The sequence below is a fragment of the Hippichthys cyanospilos genome, chromosome 20, assembly GCF_059441005.1.
Source record: "Hippichthys cyanospilos isolate Australia breed blue-spotted pipefish chromosome 20, RoL_Hcya_1.0, whole genome shotgun sequence".
In the NCBI taxonomy this organism is placed as follows: domain Eukaryota; kingdom Metazoa; phylum Chordata; class Actinopteri; order Syngnathiformes; family Syngnathidae; genus Hippichthys; species Hippichthys cyanospilos.
The window spans coordinates 9482989-9495364 of record NC_142388.1 but is presented as its reverse complement, the minus strand read 5'-3'; the positions used below and the strand labels follow the sequence as shown (position 1 = coordinate 9495364).

General features: G+C 42.4%; 3 protein-coding genes across 10 annotated transcripts in view; 2 read left to right on the top strand and 1 right to left on the bottom strand.

Annotated features, from left to right (window-relative positions):
• Window positions 1-4565, top strand: part of itsn2a (intersectin 2a) — a 23658-nt gene extending 19093 nt beyond the window's left edge. For all 6 annotated transcript variants that reach the window (XM_088404089.1, XM_088404088.1, XM_088404087.1 and 3 more), the window contains 11 exons: window positions 848-969; window positions 1468-1574; window positions 1638-1821; window positions 2040-2138; window positions 2205-2372; window positions 2674-2886; window positions 2955-3076; window positions 3340-3422; window positions 3493-3576; window positions 3635-3808; window positions 4122-4565. In XM_088404089.1, coding sequence (XP_088260215.1) covers window positions 848-969; window positions 1468-1574; window positions 1638-1821; window positions 2040-2138; window positions 2205-2372; window positions 2674-2886; window positions 2955-3076; window positions 3340-3422; window positions 3493-3576; window positions 3635-3808; window positions 4122-4276 — 1511 coding nt within the window. In that variant the 3' untranslated portion in view covers window positions 4277-4565. The remainder of the gene's footprint in view (window positions 1-847; window positions 970-1467; window positions 1575-1637; window positions 1822-2039; window positions 2139-2204; window positions 2373-2673; window positions 2887-2954; window positions 3077-3339; window positions 3423-3492; window positions 3577-3634; window positions 3809-4121) is intronic.
• fam228a (family with sequence similarity 228 member A) lies at window positions 4455-9740 on the bottom strand. Of its 3 annotated transcripts, XM_088404096.1 has the most exons (11): window positions 9514-9740; window positions 9324-9425; window positions 9110-9221; window positions 7861-7946; window positions 7545-7709; window positions 7419-7484; window positions 6525-6719; window positions 6380-6460; window positions 5690-5762; window positions 5494-5614; window positions 4455-4736 (listed from the first exon to the last, which is right to left on the bottom strand). In XM_088404096.1, exons 4-11 carry the CDS (start codon window positions 7942-7944, stop codon window positions 4583-4585), a joined length of 939 nt encoding a protein of 312 aa, XP_088260222.1. In that variant the 5' UTR covers window positions 7945-7946; window positions 9110-9221; window positions 9324-9425; window positions 9514-9740; the 3' UTR covers window positions 4455-4582. The 3 variants fall into 3 exon arrangements, with proteins under 3 accessions (XP_088260222.1, XP_088260221.1, XP_088260220.1); XM_088404095.1 differs by lacking the exons at window positions 9324-9425; window positions 9514-9740 and having other exon boundaries at window positions 9110-9268; XM_088404094.1 differs by lacking the exons at window positions 9110-9221; window positions 9324-9425; window positions 9514-9740 and adding an exon at window positions 8138-8357.
• On the top strand, window positions 9313-12376 carry LOC148407294 (uncharacterized). The gene is made up of 2 exons (XM_088404097.1): window positions 9313-9439; window positions 10929-12376. Exons 1-2 carry the CDS (start codon window positions 9376-9378, stop codon window positions 11417-11419), a joined length of 555 nt encoding a protein of 184 aa, XP_088260223.1. The 5' UTR covers window positions 9313-9375; the 3' UTR covers window positions 11420-12376.

Below are 12376 nucleotides of genomic sequence, written 5' to 3'. Positions count from 1 at the left end.
ATTATGTTTTGCAACCCCACACTCCAAGGAAAGAGATAACACTTTGCGACCCCCCCTTTGCCCCCCCCCCACTCGCTGCGGTGACTATATAGGAGATCATAATCTATGAAAATTGTAAAAGTATACGTTAAATTGTATTTTTTTTACATTAACAAAAAAATTGAAATCAACTTATAGCAGATTTTTACTTTTTACAGGGGTTTATACAGCTTGCAGCTTATTCTGAATCTGAAAAAAATGCTTAAAGTGCATCGGAGTGACATAATTAAATAAATAATTAAAAACTAAAAAGGAAAAACAATCCTTACTCAAACGAGAAACATTTTTGACCCACTAAACCGTTTGATGCTGAAAAAAAATAATAAATGAACAAATAATACATGTAAATTGGTCTGGAACATTAACGGTAAAGGCATAAAAAAATTTTGCTGAATTTGTGATACAGCAAAAATGTTGACAGCAGTTGAAAGTTTCTAACCGCCGCACATGCCTTGACAATGAGAGCGCCATAGCACCATCTAGTGATGTAGATGTGCAATTACACTACCCAGCAGAAACACAAAATTTAAGCTAACAGCTGTCCTAAAATGGAACAATGTGAAGCCTTCCTGACGCCACCATCAGCTTCTAGCGGTACGGGCTGATTAAAGAAGCGCATTATACATCCTGCATATTTATTTTATTCGCCCGGCAAAAGCAACTTGTCTTCCTTGTCCATTCCGGCCTATGCAATGATGAAAGGTGCTCATCTTCACTCGCCTGCTCATCCGCGTGCCTCACTCACTTATAATAAAGGAAGCTTTGGACACGCCGTGTGTATTATGCGTGTGTATTGTGTGCGTCAAAGGGTGCGCAGACCTGATGACCCTGGACACCATGAGCCCCCAAGAAAGGAAGAGGCAGGGCTACATCCACGAGCTCATCCACACCGAGGAGACTTATGTGGACGACCTTGAGCTGGTGCTGGAGGTCTGCTCGCGCACACATATACGCAGCTCATTCGCGGCCATAAAACACTCATATATACTGCATACAGTTTATATATGAACACACTAATTATTGTACATAAAAAAGAGCCCTTGCAACACCTATTTGGAGGTGAAAAAAACTTATTTAGCAATTTTCAGCAATTAAAAGTGAACATATACAGTATGGAATATAGTCACATAATAATAAGGCATTTTGCCACTTGTTGTCAACTGAAAATCTGAGCTGTGATTGGCCATTACTTGAGCCTCCAGCACATGTGATGTCATGTGCAGCTGACAGCAAGTACCGAAATGTATTTTGTCAAGTATAAATTGACCGCGGAAAATTATTTTGTCATCACTTCCTCAATTATAGACAAAATAATAACTTTTGAGTGTCGAATCTGGATAAATGAGTGGATCTTTTTTTATTAGTAAACATTGTTTTCAAGAAACAAAGCCGATTCCATTGAACTTAAGCATTTTGTGTGTTTGTCAGGTGTTCTACAAGCCCATGTCTGAATCGGGTCGACTGACGGAAGCGGAGATGTCCGTCATCTTCGTCAACTGGCGAGAGCTCATCATGTGCAACAGCAAGCTTCTCAAGTGAGTCCGCCGTCAGGTCCTCGCCCTCCTGAGCGCCACGTGACGCATGCCGTGCGCCGGCAGGGCGCTGCGAGTGCGTAAGAAGACGGGCGGCGACAACATGCCGGTGCAGCTGATCGGCGAGCTGCTGGCGTCGGAGCTGACCCACATGCAGCCGTACGTTCGCTTCTGCTCCTGCCAGCTCAACGCCGCCGCCCTGCTGCAGAGCAAAACGCACCAGCAGCCTGACTTCAAGGACTTCCTCAAAGTACGCTACCGTATCACTCTGCAGCAGATTTTAATGTTCTTTTTTTTGGTTTCAATTTAAGAGCAAATAAATTGGAACATTACGTAACAGCCTTTTTTCCCCCCTCTGTTTTGAATTCATTTTGAAGCAAGATTTTTCGCTTTTGTGAAATAAAGTTTCTTAGGCTTTCAAATTAGAATTTTAAAATCAACTTTTTTTTTCTCCTTCCGGCGGAGCAGAAGATCGCAACCAACTACCGGTGTAAAGGAATGCCTCTGTCCAGCTTCCTCCTCAAGCCCATGCAGAGAATCACGCGCTACCCTCTGCTCATCAAGAACGTACGTACATGGGGACGACACTTCCTCCTCCCGCTCCTCTTTATCTCGTCCTTCACGTGACCTTAGATTCTGGAGCACACGCCGGAGCACCACGCCGACCACCCGCCCCTCAGGGAGGCCCTGGAGCGGGCCGAGGAGCTCTGCTCGCAGGTCAACGAGGGCGTCAGGGAGAAGGAGAACTCGGATCGACTCGAGTGGATCCAGGGTCACGTGCAGTGCGACGGCGCCATCGAGGTGACCCAAAATTCAACATTTTCACATTTGAAAATCTCTATGAAAAATTCGTTGGGTCATTCAAGTTTACACTTCCCTATTTGGGATTAAAGCTGTTTGGCCTACAAAATCTCATCATTTTCCCCATTAAATGTTTTTTGTTTTGTTTTGTCATTTTTCTCCTTCAATTTCTTCACATTTTCACCCACTCATCATTTTAACATTTATTTGTTCATCTTAAAATCTTTCCAAAAATATCCCTCTTGGCAAAATTTCATACATTCTAGCAAAAAATGTTGAAAAAAATCTTGGGTGTTGGCAGCACCTGGTGTTTAACTCGCTGACCAACTGCCTGGGCCCACGCAAGCTGCTCCACAGCGGGCGACTGCATAAGAGCAAGAGCAGCCGGGAATTGTGGGCCTTCCTCTTCAACGACTTCCTGCTCCTCACCCAGGGCGCCAAATCCTTGTCGTCCTCGGGCCCCGACAAACTGTTCGGGCCCAAGAGCGGCATCCAGCTAAAGATGTACAAAACGGTACGACCGAGCCGCGGCCGGCGCCTTGCGGGACGCCTGACTCGCTTCGCTCTTTTTTTGGGGGACAGCCGCTGTTCCTCAACGAGGTTTTGGTGAAAATGCCGCCGGACCCGTCCAGCGACGAGCCGCTCTTCCTGGTCTCGCACATCGACCGCGTCTACTCGATCAGGGCCGACACCTTGAGTGAACGGTCAGTTATTTATTTATTTTGCCGAATCTGGAAGTGAAATGGTCATCGGACTCCTTGGCTGCTAATAATCGGGGTCAATCCTGAAAAAATGGGTCAATTTGGAATATGTCTCGATCAATACATTTGTTTGAAGTTGCATTAAAAGCAGCTTTAAACTTCCTTCAAGTGGACTAGTTGATGCGTGCTGAACACCCGTTAAAATCCCACAACCCCCCTCCTGGGGTGTCTTAAAGTCTGTATTGGATCGAACTGTGTTTTGACAGGGCGGCGTGGGTCCAGAAAATCAAAGTGGCGTCTGAACTTTTCATCGAGACGGAGAAGAAAAAACGGGAGAAGGCCTATCAAGGTGAGCGAGGGCATTCATTTGACGTCCCCGCCTTCATTTTGGTGTCTCTTCACGTGTTGTCTTTTTGCAGCCCGCTCGCTGAAGACCGGCGGCATCGGCAGACTACTGGTGACCGTTTCCGAGGCCCAGGAGCTCAAAGCTTGCAAGCCCAACGGTAAGCGGTCAAATACGTCGTCCCCGGCAAGCAGTGATGTCTTCTTGGTTTGGCGCAGGCAAGAGCAACCCGTACTGCGAGCTGACCATGGGAGCGCAGTGCTACACGTCGCGGGCCATAAGCAACACCCTCAACCCCAAGTGGAACTTCAACTGCCAGTTCTTCGTCAAAGACCTCTACCAGGACGTCCTGTGCATAACCGTCTTTGAGAAGGACCAGTTCTCACCGGACGGTCAGTGGAATCCTTTTTGTGTGCAAAGAATGATTCTACTTTGTCTGTTGTGCAAAAAATGATGGAATATACTTTTCTAATGACCAACAGCTGTGCACTATTCAAAATGTTTTGTGGGATTTTTTATCATTTTTTTTTAACCTTATGCGTAGCTACTCCACTATATTGGTCTCTACAGCAGGACTATGGAGTTACTATTGGTTTGACAATTGGCTCCCTCTAGTGGACAAGATATAGTAACGCCATTTTCACTGTTTTTTTTTTTTTTTTTTTTTTTTTCCTTCATCCGTCCTTCCACTCGATCTTCCTTTAGACTTCCTGGGCCGCACGGAGGTTCCCGTGGCGACCATTAAGAAGGAAATGGAGAGCAAAGGTGCCGCCAGCCGTCGCCTGCTGCTCCACGAAGTCCCCACCGGAGAAGTTTGGGTCAAGCTGGACCTGCAGCTCTATGAGCCACCACACAAATGACACTTGCAATATTCATTATCATGCGGCAAGCGCCTTCACATGCAGCACACTGGAAAACTATTTTTTTAAACATTCTACACACATCCTGTGGACTTTTGTTTTGTACCTGTAGGCCACAACACATTCATTCACCACTTTAGAAAAAGATTTAATTCATATATCCAGAAGTATATATTTAACAGTAACAACTTAGCTTTTGGAGAGAAGATGAGCAGGATTTTATTCGTATGAACATGTCAGGTAGGTTGCACACAAAGCATAACATGTTTAATAAATAAATTGTACGGAAGTGGGCGGTCTCGGTTGTTAGCGGCGGCGCGCGTTGATGAGTGCGCGTACGCTCCGGGCAGGCGGCGTTGGGGCCCACGGAGTCGACTTGATTGTGGAGAAGGAGCAACCGTGGCCGTGGCACGTCCCGTCCAGTGTGGAGTCCTCGCGGATGTGGAACGGCACCTTCAGGCTGCGCAAGGCATTATGCAACGGATGTTCAGGTTTTTTTGTTTAGGTTTTTTTTGTTTTTTCTTAAAGGGGAAGTCAACACTTTTTTTTTTTTTTTTATCAATTCTGCGTTCTCTGCAGGCTTACTTGTTGAAATGCAGCATTCTGATTTTTTATTGTGTTTTTATTGTGCATACTACTTAAAATACAACCTTCTGATTCTTAATGTGTTTGTGGAACATGTATTAACTCATTGCTTGCTAAAGACGAATTAATAGGTTTTTACAGTCCTGACATTTAATCACTGATACTACTTTAAATTATTTTCAATTTCTCAGGGTAAACGAAAGTTTCAAAATAACTCTTTATATATAAGTAAAATATATATGAAGTATCTGAATGTATATCCCAGGCTCTAGAATATTACGTTAAAATGTGTCTTTGGGATTGATTGAGTTAGGCAGCAATATCCATCTAATTTTATCCACCTTGGGGCGGCCAGTTTGTTACTTTCCATCAACATCACAGTGCTCAGGTAATGACCAATCACAGCTCACATCTGAATTCAGGTTTTGAGTATTGTATTTTTTTTTCTTTTAATTTTTAGGCGACTAACTCAGTAACAGTCATTGATGAAAATAGATGTCAAAGATTGATTTTTACTAGAATAGCAGAAAGTATACAACATATTATAAAAATAGAAATTATGTTGACTTCCCCCCCTTAATTGACCAAATATTATCATGCGTTATATCAGCGTCAATGTGTAACAGTAGTACCAAGTCCTGGTGAGATCCGGGTCTTCGTCGTCTGCCGACGGGACTCTGAGCGGGTGGAACGCGGGTGTCGCACGCTCGCCATCTTGGTCCTGGTTCAGATCGATCCACTTATAACGACACCCTAATAGGAAATGCAGAATGGTGTAGTTGTGTATTTTATATTAGATGTGAGTGCTGAATAAGCAAAATTAGCGACCTGCTTCACATCGGGTCTTCTTCATCTTGGACTTGTCCGTCAATTGGTACTCCTTCAGTTCGGCCAACCTCAGCTGCGGGCACGCATTTTAAGAAAAAATCCCCCCCCCCCAAAAAATGTTAACATCCTTTTATGTTTTATGAGTTAAGCCAAACAATCCCAGATATTTAGTTGTTTTTTTGTTTTTGTTTTTTTTTTTTTGAAAAAAGTTCAAGTGTTTGTCCAAAAGAGGGTCTAAGAAGGCTAATGCTACAAGAATCAAATATGAATGTAATCAGTTAGTTTAGTGATTTGAAGTAATCAATTACTTTATTGCCTAGTATAATCGATTACTTTAGTACTTAATTACATAAAGTAAACCAATCGCTTCAGTACTTATTAACCTAAAGTCATCAATTACTTTAGTACTTAATTGCCAAAAGTATTGGATTACTTAGTAATTAATTACCCATTTAGGACCAGCCATTTTTTTAACTTGCTTTCGCCAAACATTAAAAAAAAAACATATCTGGACACTACAAAAAGGAAGGAAAAAATAGGTGACTCGTAAAAAAAAAAAAGTTTGAAACTTAATTGAGTTAAAGTTTAGAAGTCCCCAGACTGAGTAAGAATGTGCACCACCTGGTGCCACGGAGGTGCAATTACACTTGGCAAGGCCTGTTCCCCGGGTTTAAATGCAGCAGCACTCACCTTGCACACGTGCGGCTTTTTCCCACGGAGGACATACGGATTGTATTCCTTGAGGTCACACATGTCCAGAAAGACGTAGCCCTGAAATCCACCAGACACGGGCTGAGTCCAATCATTCGTGGTCCCGGGACCGCCGAGGACGTACCCTGGCGTTTCCGTGATCGATGAATTGCTGGTACAAATTCTGTCGTAGCTTGACCTCGGCCGGGTTGCAGCCGGCCATGTGGCGGTCCAGCTTGTTTTGGAGCCACGCCCACACGTCCTCGTGCAAATACTTGCGCGTCACCTCCCTCTTGGTCAGCTTGGCTTCGTCGTGGCCGCTCAGGAACGCCTCCAGCTCCTGAGCGGGTTACACTTGAGAGCTTCATTTATTCCCTCAGCAAGCTTGTAACTCAGTTTACTTGATAGTCAAGTCAATCGAAAGTAAAAAAGTTTTAGACTCCAAAATTTGGCATAAAAAAAAATACTGTGAATATGTACCTGATTGATTGAACTCTGTAAAGACGTATAAATATGTCTTTGGCATTGAGTTAAATATAAAAAACGCAGAGACATTACTTAACCACCAAAGTAAACAATTATTTTGGGTACTAAGGACAGTAGTATTTTCAACGACAAAGAATGCTAAAGTATTTGATTATTTCAGTATTATCCTAATCAATTCAGGTAGTGCCTACCTTTAGGTACTAAAGCACAAAAAGTAACTGATGTAAAAATTAATTGATTAGTTTAACGATTGAAGTACTTAAGTAAGGTAGTAAAAGTGCTAGCAGTTTAACTACTACATGTAGTGAAGTATGAAGAGTAATTGATTACGATTGATTTAAGTACTAAAGTAAGATAGAAAAAGTACTAGCAGTTTAACTACTACATGTACTAAAATATGAAAAGTAATCGATTACTATAAATGTATAAATCTTGTACATTTAAATGCAATATGTGTATTACAATGTGTAACTACTTGCTTAATTGTTTTTTGTGTTTAATAGGTTCAGAAAATAATTAATGCGGCCCTCAAAGCAAAAAGTTCCTGCCTGACCTTATCTCTGGCCAGCAACGGTTGAATTAATTCTTTTAGTCCTTGAATTTCAGTCTCCATTTTCACCTGAAAGAAACATAAAACCAGTAATTCTTCTCAGCGAGGGAGCGCGACATCTTGTAGTACCTGCAGTTGCCTGGTGGGGGTGTAAGAGAGGCTGCCTCGCCACATCCGGTATCCCGGCGCAGTTTTGGCGTCGCCCGCTTTTTTCTCTTTGACGCACCGGCTGGACCTCGTCTTCACCGGCGCACTTGGTCCCACATCCGGTCGCAGGGACTTGGACTCTGATGCCTGTAAGCAACATTTTCTGCCAGGTTTTTACCATATACATTATTTGCCCCCCTCTCTCAAATGACCAAAAATAAAGTGTCAATATGGGAAGGGTTTTGTTTTTAAATGACGTAATAGTGTGAGTGTATTTACCAGTTGGCACTGTACCCACCTCGGCTGCCAAGAGTCTGACATTGAACGGAATGTGGTAGGTGATGACACCGCCATTGCTTTTCTTGCTTTTTCTTGGCTGCATGGCTGAACGAAAACACAAGAGTTGGTCTACTATTTGATGGCGTCTTACCTCATTTTTTTCAAAGATTCATGTTGTAAAATCTCAAAATGTTCCTATTTAATATGGGAACTTTACTCAACACCAACTTAAAAAATATAATATACAATCGAATGAAATAATAAATGAAAATTGAAAAAAATAATCAGCTACTAGCCTGCTAAGCTAGTCATGTCGCCGCTGCCACCGACAACGTAGCTCCCGCCACTTCCAAACAATGATCCCCCATGATGCATTGCGCCACTCATTAGGTGTTTACAAGTTGAGCAGCACCAAAAAGTAACGCTCACGATTTAGAATGTACTTTGAACGCTTGCTGTTTTGGTCAAACCTATCCGCCTAAGAACGTTACTTCTTTACGTTTTTCATTTATTCCTCAAGCGAGTATTAAAGTGCGAACGCGGCCCGTTTCCAAGACAACTGCGTGACGTCACACTCTGCAACGGAGGTTCGTAGTCTTTTAACCAAACGCCAAAGCTTGAACATTTTTTCCCTAAATGTTAAATATAATGCATGTGGTATTTTGAATGAGTTCAAGTGTCATTTTAGTGGTTGTTTGATTAGTCTAGCTCAAACATCAATCTAGCTCAAACGTCAATCAACGGCGACAATTTTTTGGAGACATTTCATTGGTCACGTTTGCTATGTTTGGGCGTGCAAATTATTTTATTTGTTAGTTTTAAAGTATGTGATGCAATAAATAAGATAGGTTCTCGTTTTCCGTAAATTTGCTAATTAGAAACAAGTTTGATTACAACGATTTATCATTCAATACAAATTTAGTAATTAGCGAATGAAAGAGATCTTCGATACGTACTCTGACGCGTAGTTATGACATCGCCGACACTTTCTAAACGTATTGTCACGTTGGCTGTATTTTGGCATGTAAATATTAGTATTTGTTAGTTTCAAAGTATTTGCTACAAGAAATAATCTAGATTCTCGTTTCGCCTAAAATTTTCCAACCAGAAACAAGCTCGATCACAACGATTTACCTTTAAAAATTAATTTGTAATTAGCTAATGTATGACATCTTCGATAACCTACAGGGACGCGTAATTATGACATCACTGACAATGCTCAGTTCCTCCTAAACTTTGAGGCGAATAAAAAGATGCAGCAAAGTTACCAAGTGCTATTAGAGGACCCAGTCTTTAAGAAGCTCGTCTCGCTCGATTAATGAGCCACTTTGACACCAAGGGCGTCTTGCAGGTGTCTCCGTCCGTCTGTCAGTCCACACGCTGCAGATTACGCACCATCATGTGAGTGCGTCAAAGACGTCAGAACCACATCAGCGTCATCGCAAGTCAACTTTTTTGGGGGGGCGGGGGGGTTACGCTTACCTTTGACTATTTTATTTGGCTTTTCGCCTCCGGGGGAGGAAAAGCGGCACTCATGGATTGGTTCACCTCTTTAGCAGCTTGTATTGTCCTCCTGTGGATTTTCTGCTTTATAGACGGTAAGACATAGTGTCTGGAATTATTTATCTGGGACATTTTAAGGTTGAAAAATTTTACCTGAAAGTTATTTTACCTGCATTTAGAATCCGGTGTTTGTCTTGCATCTCGTCTGCATGCTTTGGTGTACTTTATAAAATGTTGCGACTATGGCTTCAAATGTTGCTAAAAACGCTCATTATTACGAATAAATAAATTTATGAAGTTAGAACTTGAGAAGGCCATGACATTTAATACATTTTACATGCACGTGACAAAATAAAGGCAAAGGATAAAATAAACTACTAGACGATAGACCGGATCAAATAACACAACTTGAAAGACAACATTTTTTTAACCTATTCAAAAGCATTTTTATTCTTAGCCAATCCATCTTGTTTACACAAAAGTAAAAAAAACTATAGACATACATATATATAGAGAGAGAGATATTTGTTGTATGTATCAAGATCAAAAGCATAAATTGTGTCGAAATTGACACCCGAGGGGTTCAAAGAGTCACTACAGGAAAATTTAGCAATAATTGTTTTTGTGTTCCAATGAGTTTGCTCTTAATTTGAAAAGAAAAATGTCCTGTTCCTGTCACTGCTTGAAAAAGGCATACATTAGATTTGCAGACACATGCAAAAACTGTTGAAATCCCTTTGCCTGCATATGTTTTTCTAAGCGTGTTTTATTTTGCCACTCCAGGAGCTTGATCATTTGTTTTATTTCTGGATTGTCTACTTGGAAAATTGCGTTACTAACGATGATGTACATCCATATAAATCTTAAAAATGTTTTTTAAAGGAAATGTTAGTTTGCATTAAGTTCTTCTTGAATGTTGAAATAAATGATTACTTAAGGCAGGGATTTCAAACTCATTTTTATGGTAGGCCACATTGTATTTATGGTTTCTGTCAGAGGGCCAGAAAGTCAAATAATTTTTAAGTGTGTTCATCACATAATTACCTCGTTTTTAAATCAGAGGCTGGTAAAATCTGTTCAAAAGAGAGATTGGGAACCAAAAATGCTTGCCCCCCCATGCCCCCATTTTTTTAAGTTAAAGATAACATGCAAATTTGGTATTTTAGCCAGAAACCTAAAGTCAAATCAGCATTTCGCAGGCCACAAAGAAAGTTTCTTGCGTTTGAATCCTGTGATTTAAGGGATTAAAGTCATTTATTGCTTCAGGATTTAATAAAGCCATTTTTAGACCTTTCTTAGACAAACACTTGATAAAAATTTGAGAAAAAAATAAATGCAAATCAGTACCTGAGATTGAACATGAGGATTTTGGCTTGGGAGGGGCACACGTAAAAACACGTCTTTGGGATTGAATGAGTTTATTGAAGATGCCCCTCGCTCTCAAGACAATTTGCCATTAGTTTTGATGCGGTCCGAAATTCGCGGCGCTTCGCGTGCTCAGGCGATGTTTCCCCATGTGACTTTAATGCTATCCGACACGAGATTAGCGTCCAATCTGAGCCTCGCTGCGCCTAATCTGTGCAGGCAACGCTGTGCTGGAGCTGCGTCTGCTCTTCCACGCCCTGACCAAGGCGGCGTGCCACCTGTACCTGGCCCTGCTGCCCCTGCGGCGGGCCGCCGGCCACTTGGGCCACTGCGGGCGCCACCTGCTGGCCGGCAACCAGCGCGCCCTCCCGACGCCGCCCGGAGCCTGCACGCTGCACCTGCTGGAGGGCGCCTGCGTGCTGTGCGAGACCATGCCCAACCTGCTGGCGGCGGCGCTGAGCGTGGGCGCGGCGCTGTGCCACGGCCTGCAGGGCGGCGCCTACGTGCTGGCGGCTACGCTGCGCGCCATCCAGCTCAACCTGTTCTCGCAGATGAACGGCGAACGCGAGCGCTGGGACAAGGAGCGCCACCGCGCCAAGGAGAGCGAGAAGAGGCTCAACTCCAAAGTGCTGGAGTACATCTCCGTCTTTTGCCAGGACCCCGTCAGCGCCCTGCGCATCAAGGTGGACGTGCCGCCCGTTTACAGATAATGGCCGGCAGGCCCGCCCCTCGGCTAGGTACGCCCGCCGAGCCGATCGCGCCGCTTCATGAAATTTGGGGATACGGTGCGCAAAAATTTGATCCACACCTGGAAAAAAAAATATCATGGCTGCAGAATGGTGGCAAAGCACAACTTTTATTGCCGAAATCAAATGTTTTCAAATGGGAGTACCACCACCCCTGGGGATTAATTCATGATCCGACAGCAACACCCCAGTTTTCATTTCAAATTAAGAGCAAATGAATTGGAAGATGAGGCAAAATTGTGTTTGTTGTGAGCGTTTTCACTAAAATCTAGTCTTCATGCTTTTAAATACCCTGACAGGAAAAGTACATTTTTGTTTTCAAATTAAGAGCCAATGAATTTGAACTCGAAAGAAATTATTGCTCTAATGTGAGATTTTTAACTTTAAATCAAAGATTCATTTTAACATGGCTGGAAGTAAATGAGTCAATTGCCCAAACAAGGTGGCAAAAGCTGTCTCTAATAAATAAGATACTGGCATAGTCATGAATTACTAATAAATAAACTAATAAAATGAATAAGAAATTTTGGTGGCGTAGGAGTACCTAGCACGGCACTCATCGAGGCCTTTTAACTGCAATGTGGCTCACTCAATGGCTTGGCAGTGTTGACCTTTGACCTCTGGTTCTCACTTGCCTTTGTTGAGAGACAATGGCAAAGCGCCAAAAAAAAAAAGACGGTTCATCCATGGTGCATTTTGTTATGCTTGTTTTACGTATGTAAAGAAGTGTAAAAATAAATAAATTAACACTATCTGTTTTGATGTTTTATGCTATTATAGCAAGCCAGAAAATTTACCGGAATATATTTGTAATATTACTAGAATACATAAGAGAAAAAATTTGTCACGGTCAGAGAAAATGAATAAGTATTACAAGTTACTTGTCATTTTAGTTGGAATGAACAAATGAAGCTTCATGAA

Bases quoted from the DNA above. Each gene is read 5' to 3' on its own strand.
- LOC148407294 (XM_088404097.1), top strand. From the start codon at position 9,376: ATGGATTGGTTCACCTCTTTAGCAGCTTGTATTGTCCTCCTGTGGATT. The intron at 9,440-10,928 runs GTAAGACATAGT...TAATCTGTGCAG, and splicing joins GATTTTCTGCTTTATAGACG to GCAACGCTGTGCTGGAGCTG.
- fam228a (XM_088404094.1), bottom strand. From the start codon at position 8,228: ATGAGTGGCGCAATGCATCATGGGGGATCATTGTTTGGAAGTGGCGGG. The intron at 6,461-6,524 runs GTACGTCCTCGG...GGTGGATTTCAG, and splicing joins TCGATCACGGAAACGCCAGG to GGCTACGTCTTTCTGGACAT. The intron at 5,763-6,379 runs GTGAGTGCTGCT...GCGTGCCCGCAG, and splicing joins AAAAGCCGCACGTGTGCAAG to CTGAGGTTGGCCGAACTGAA.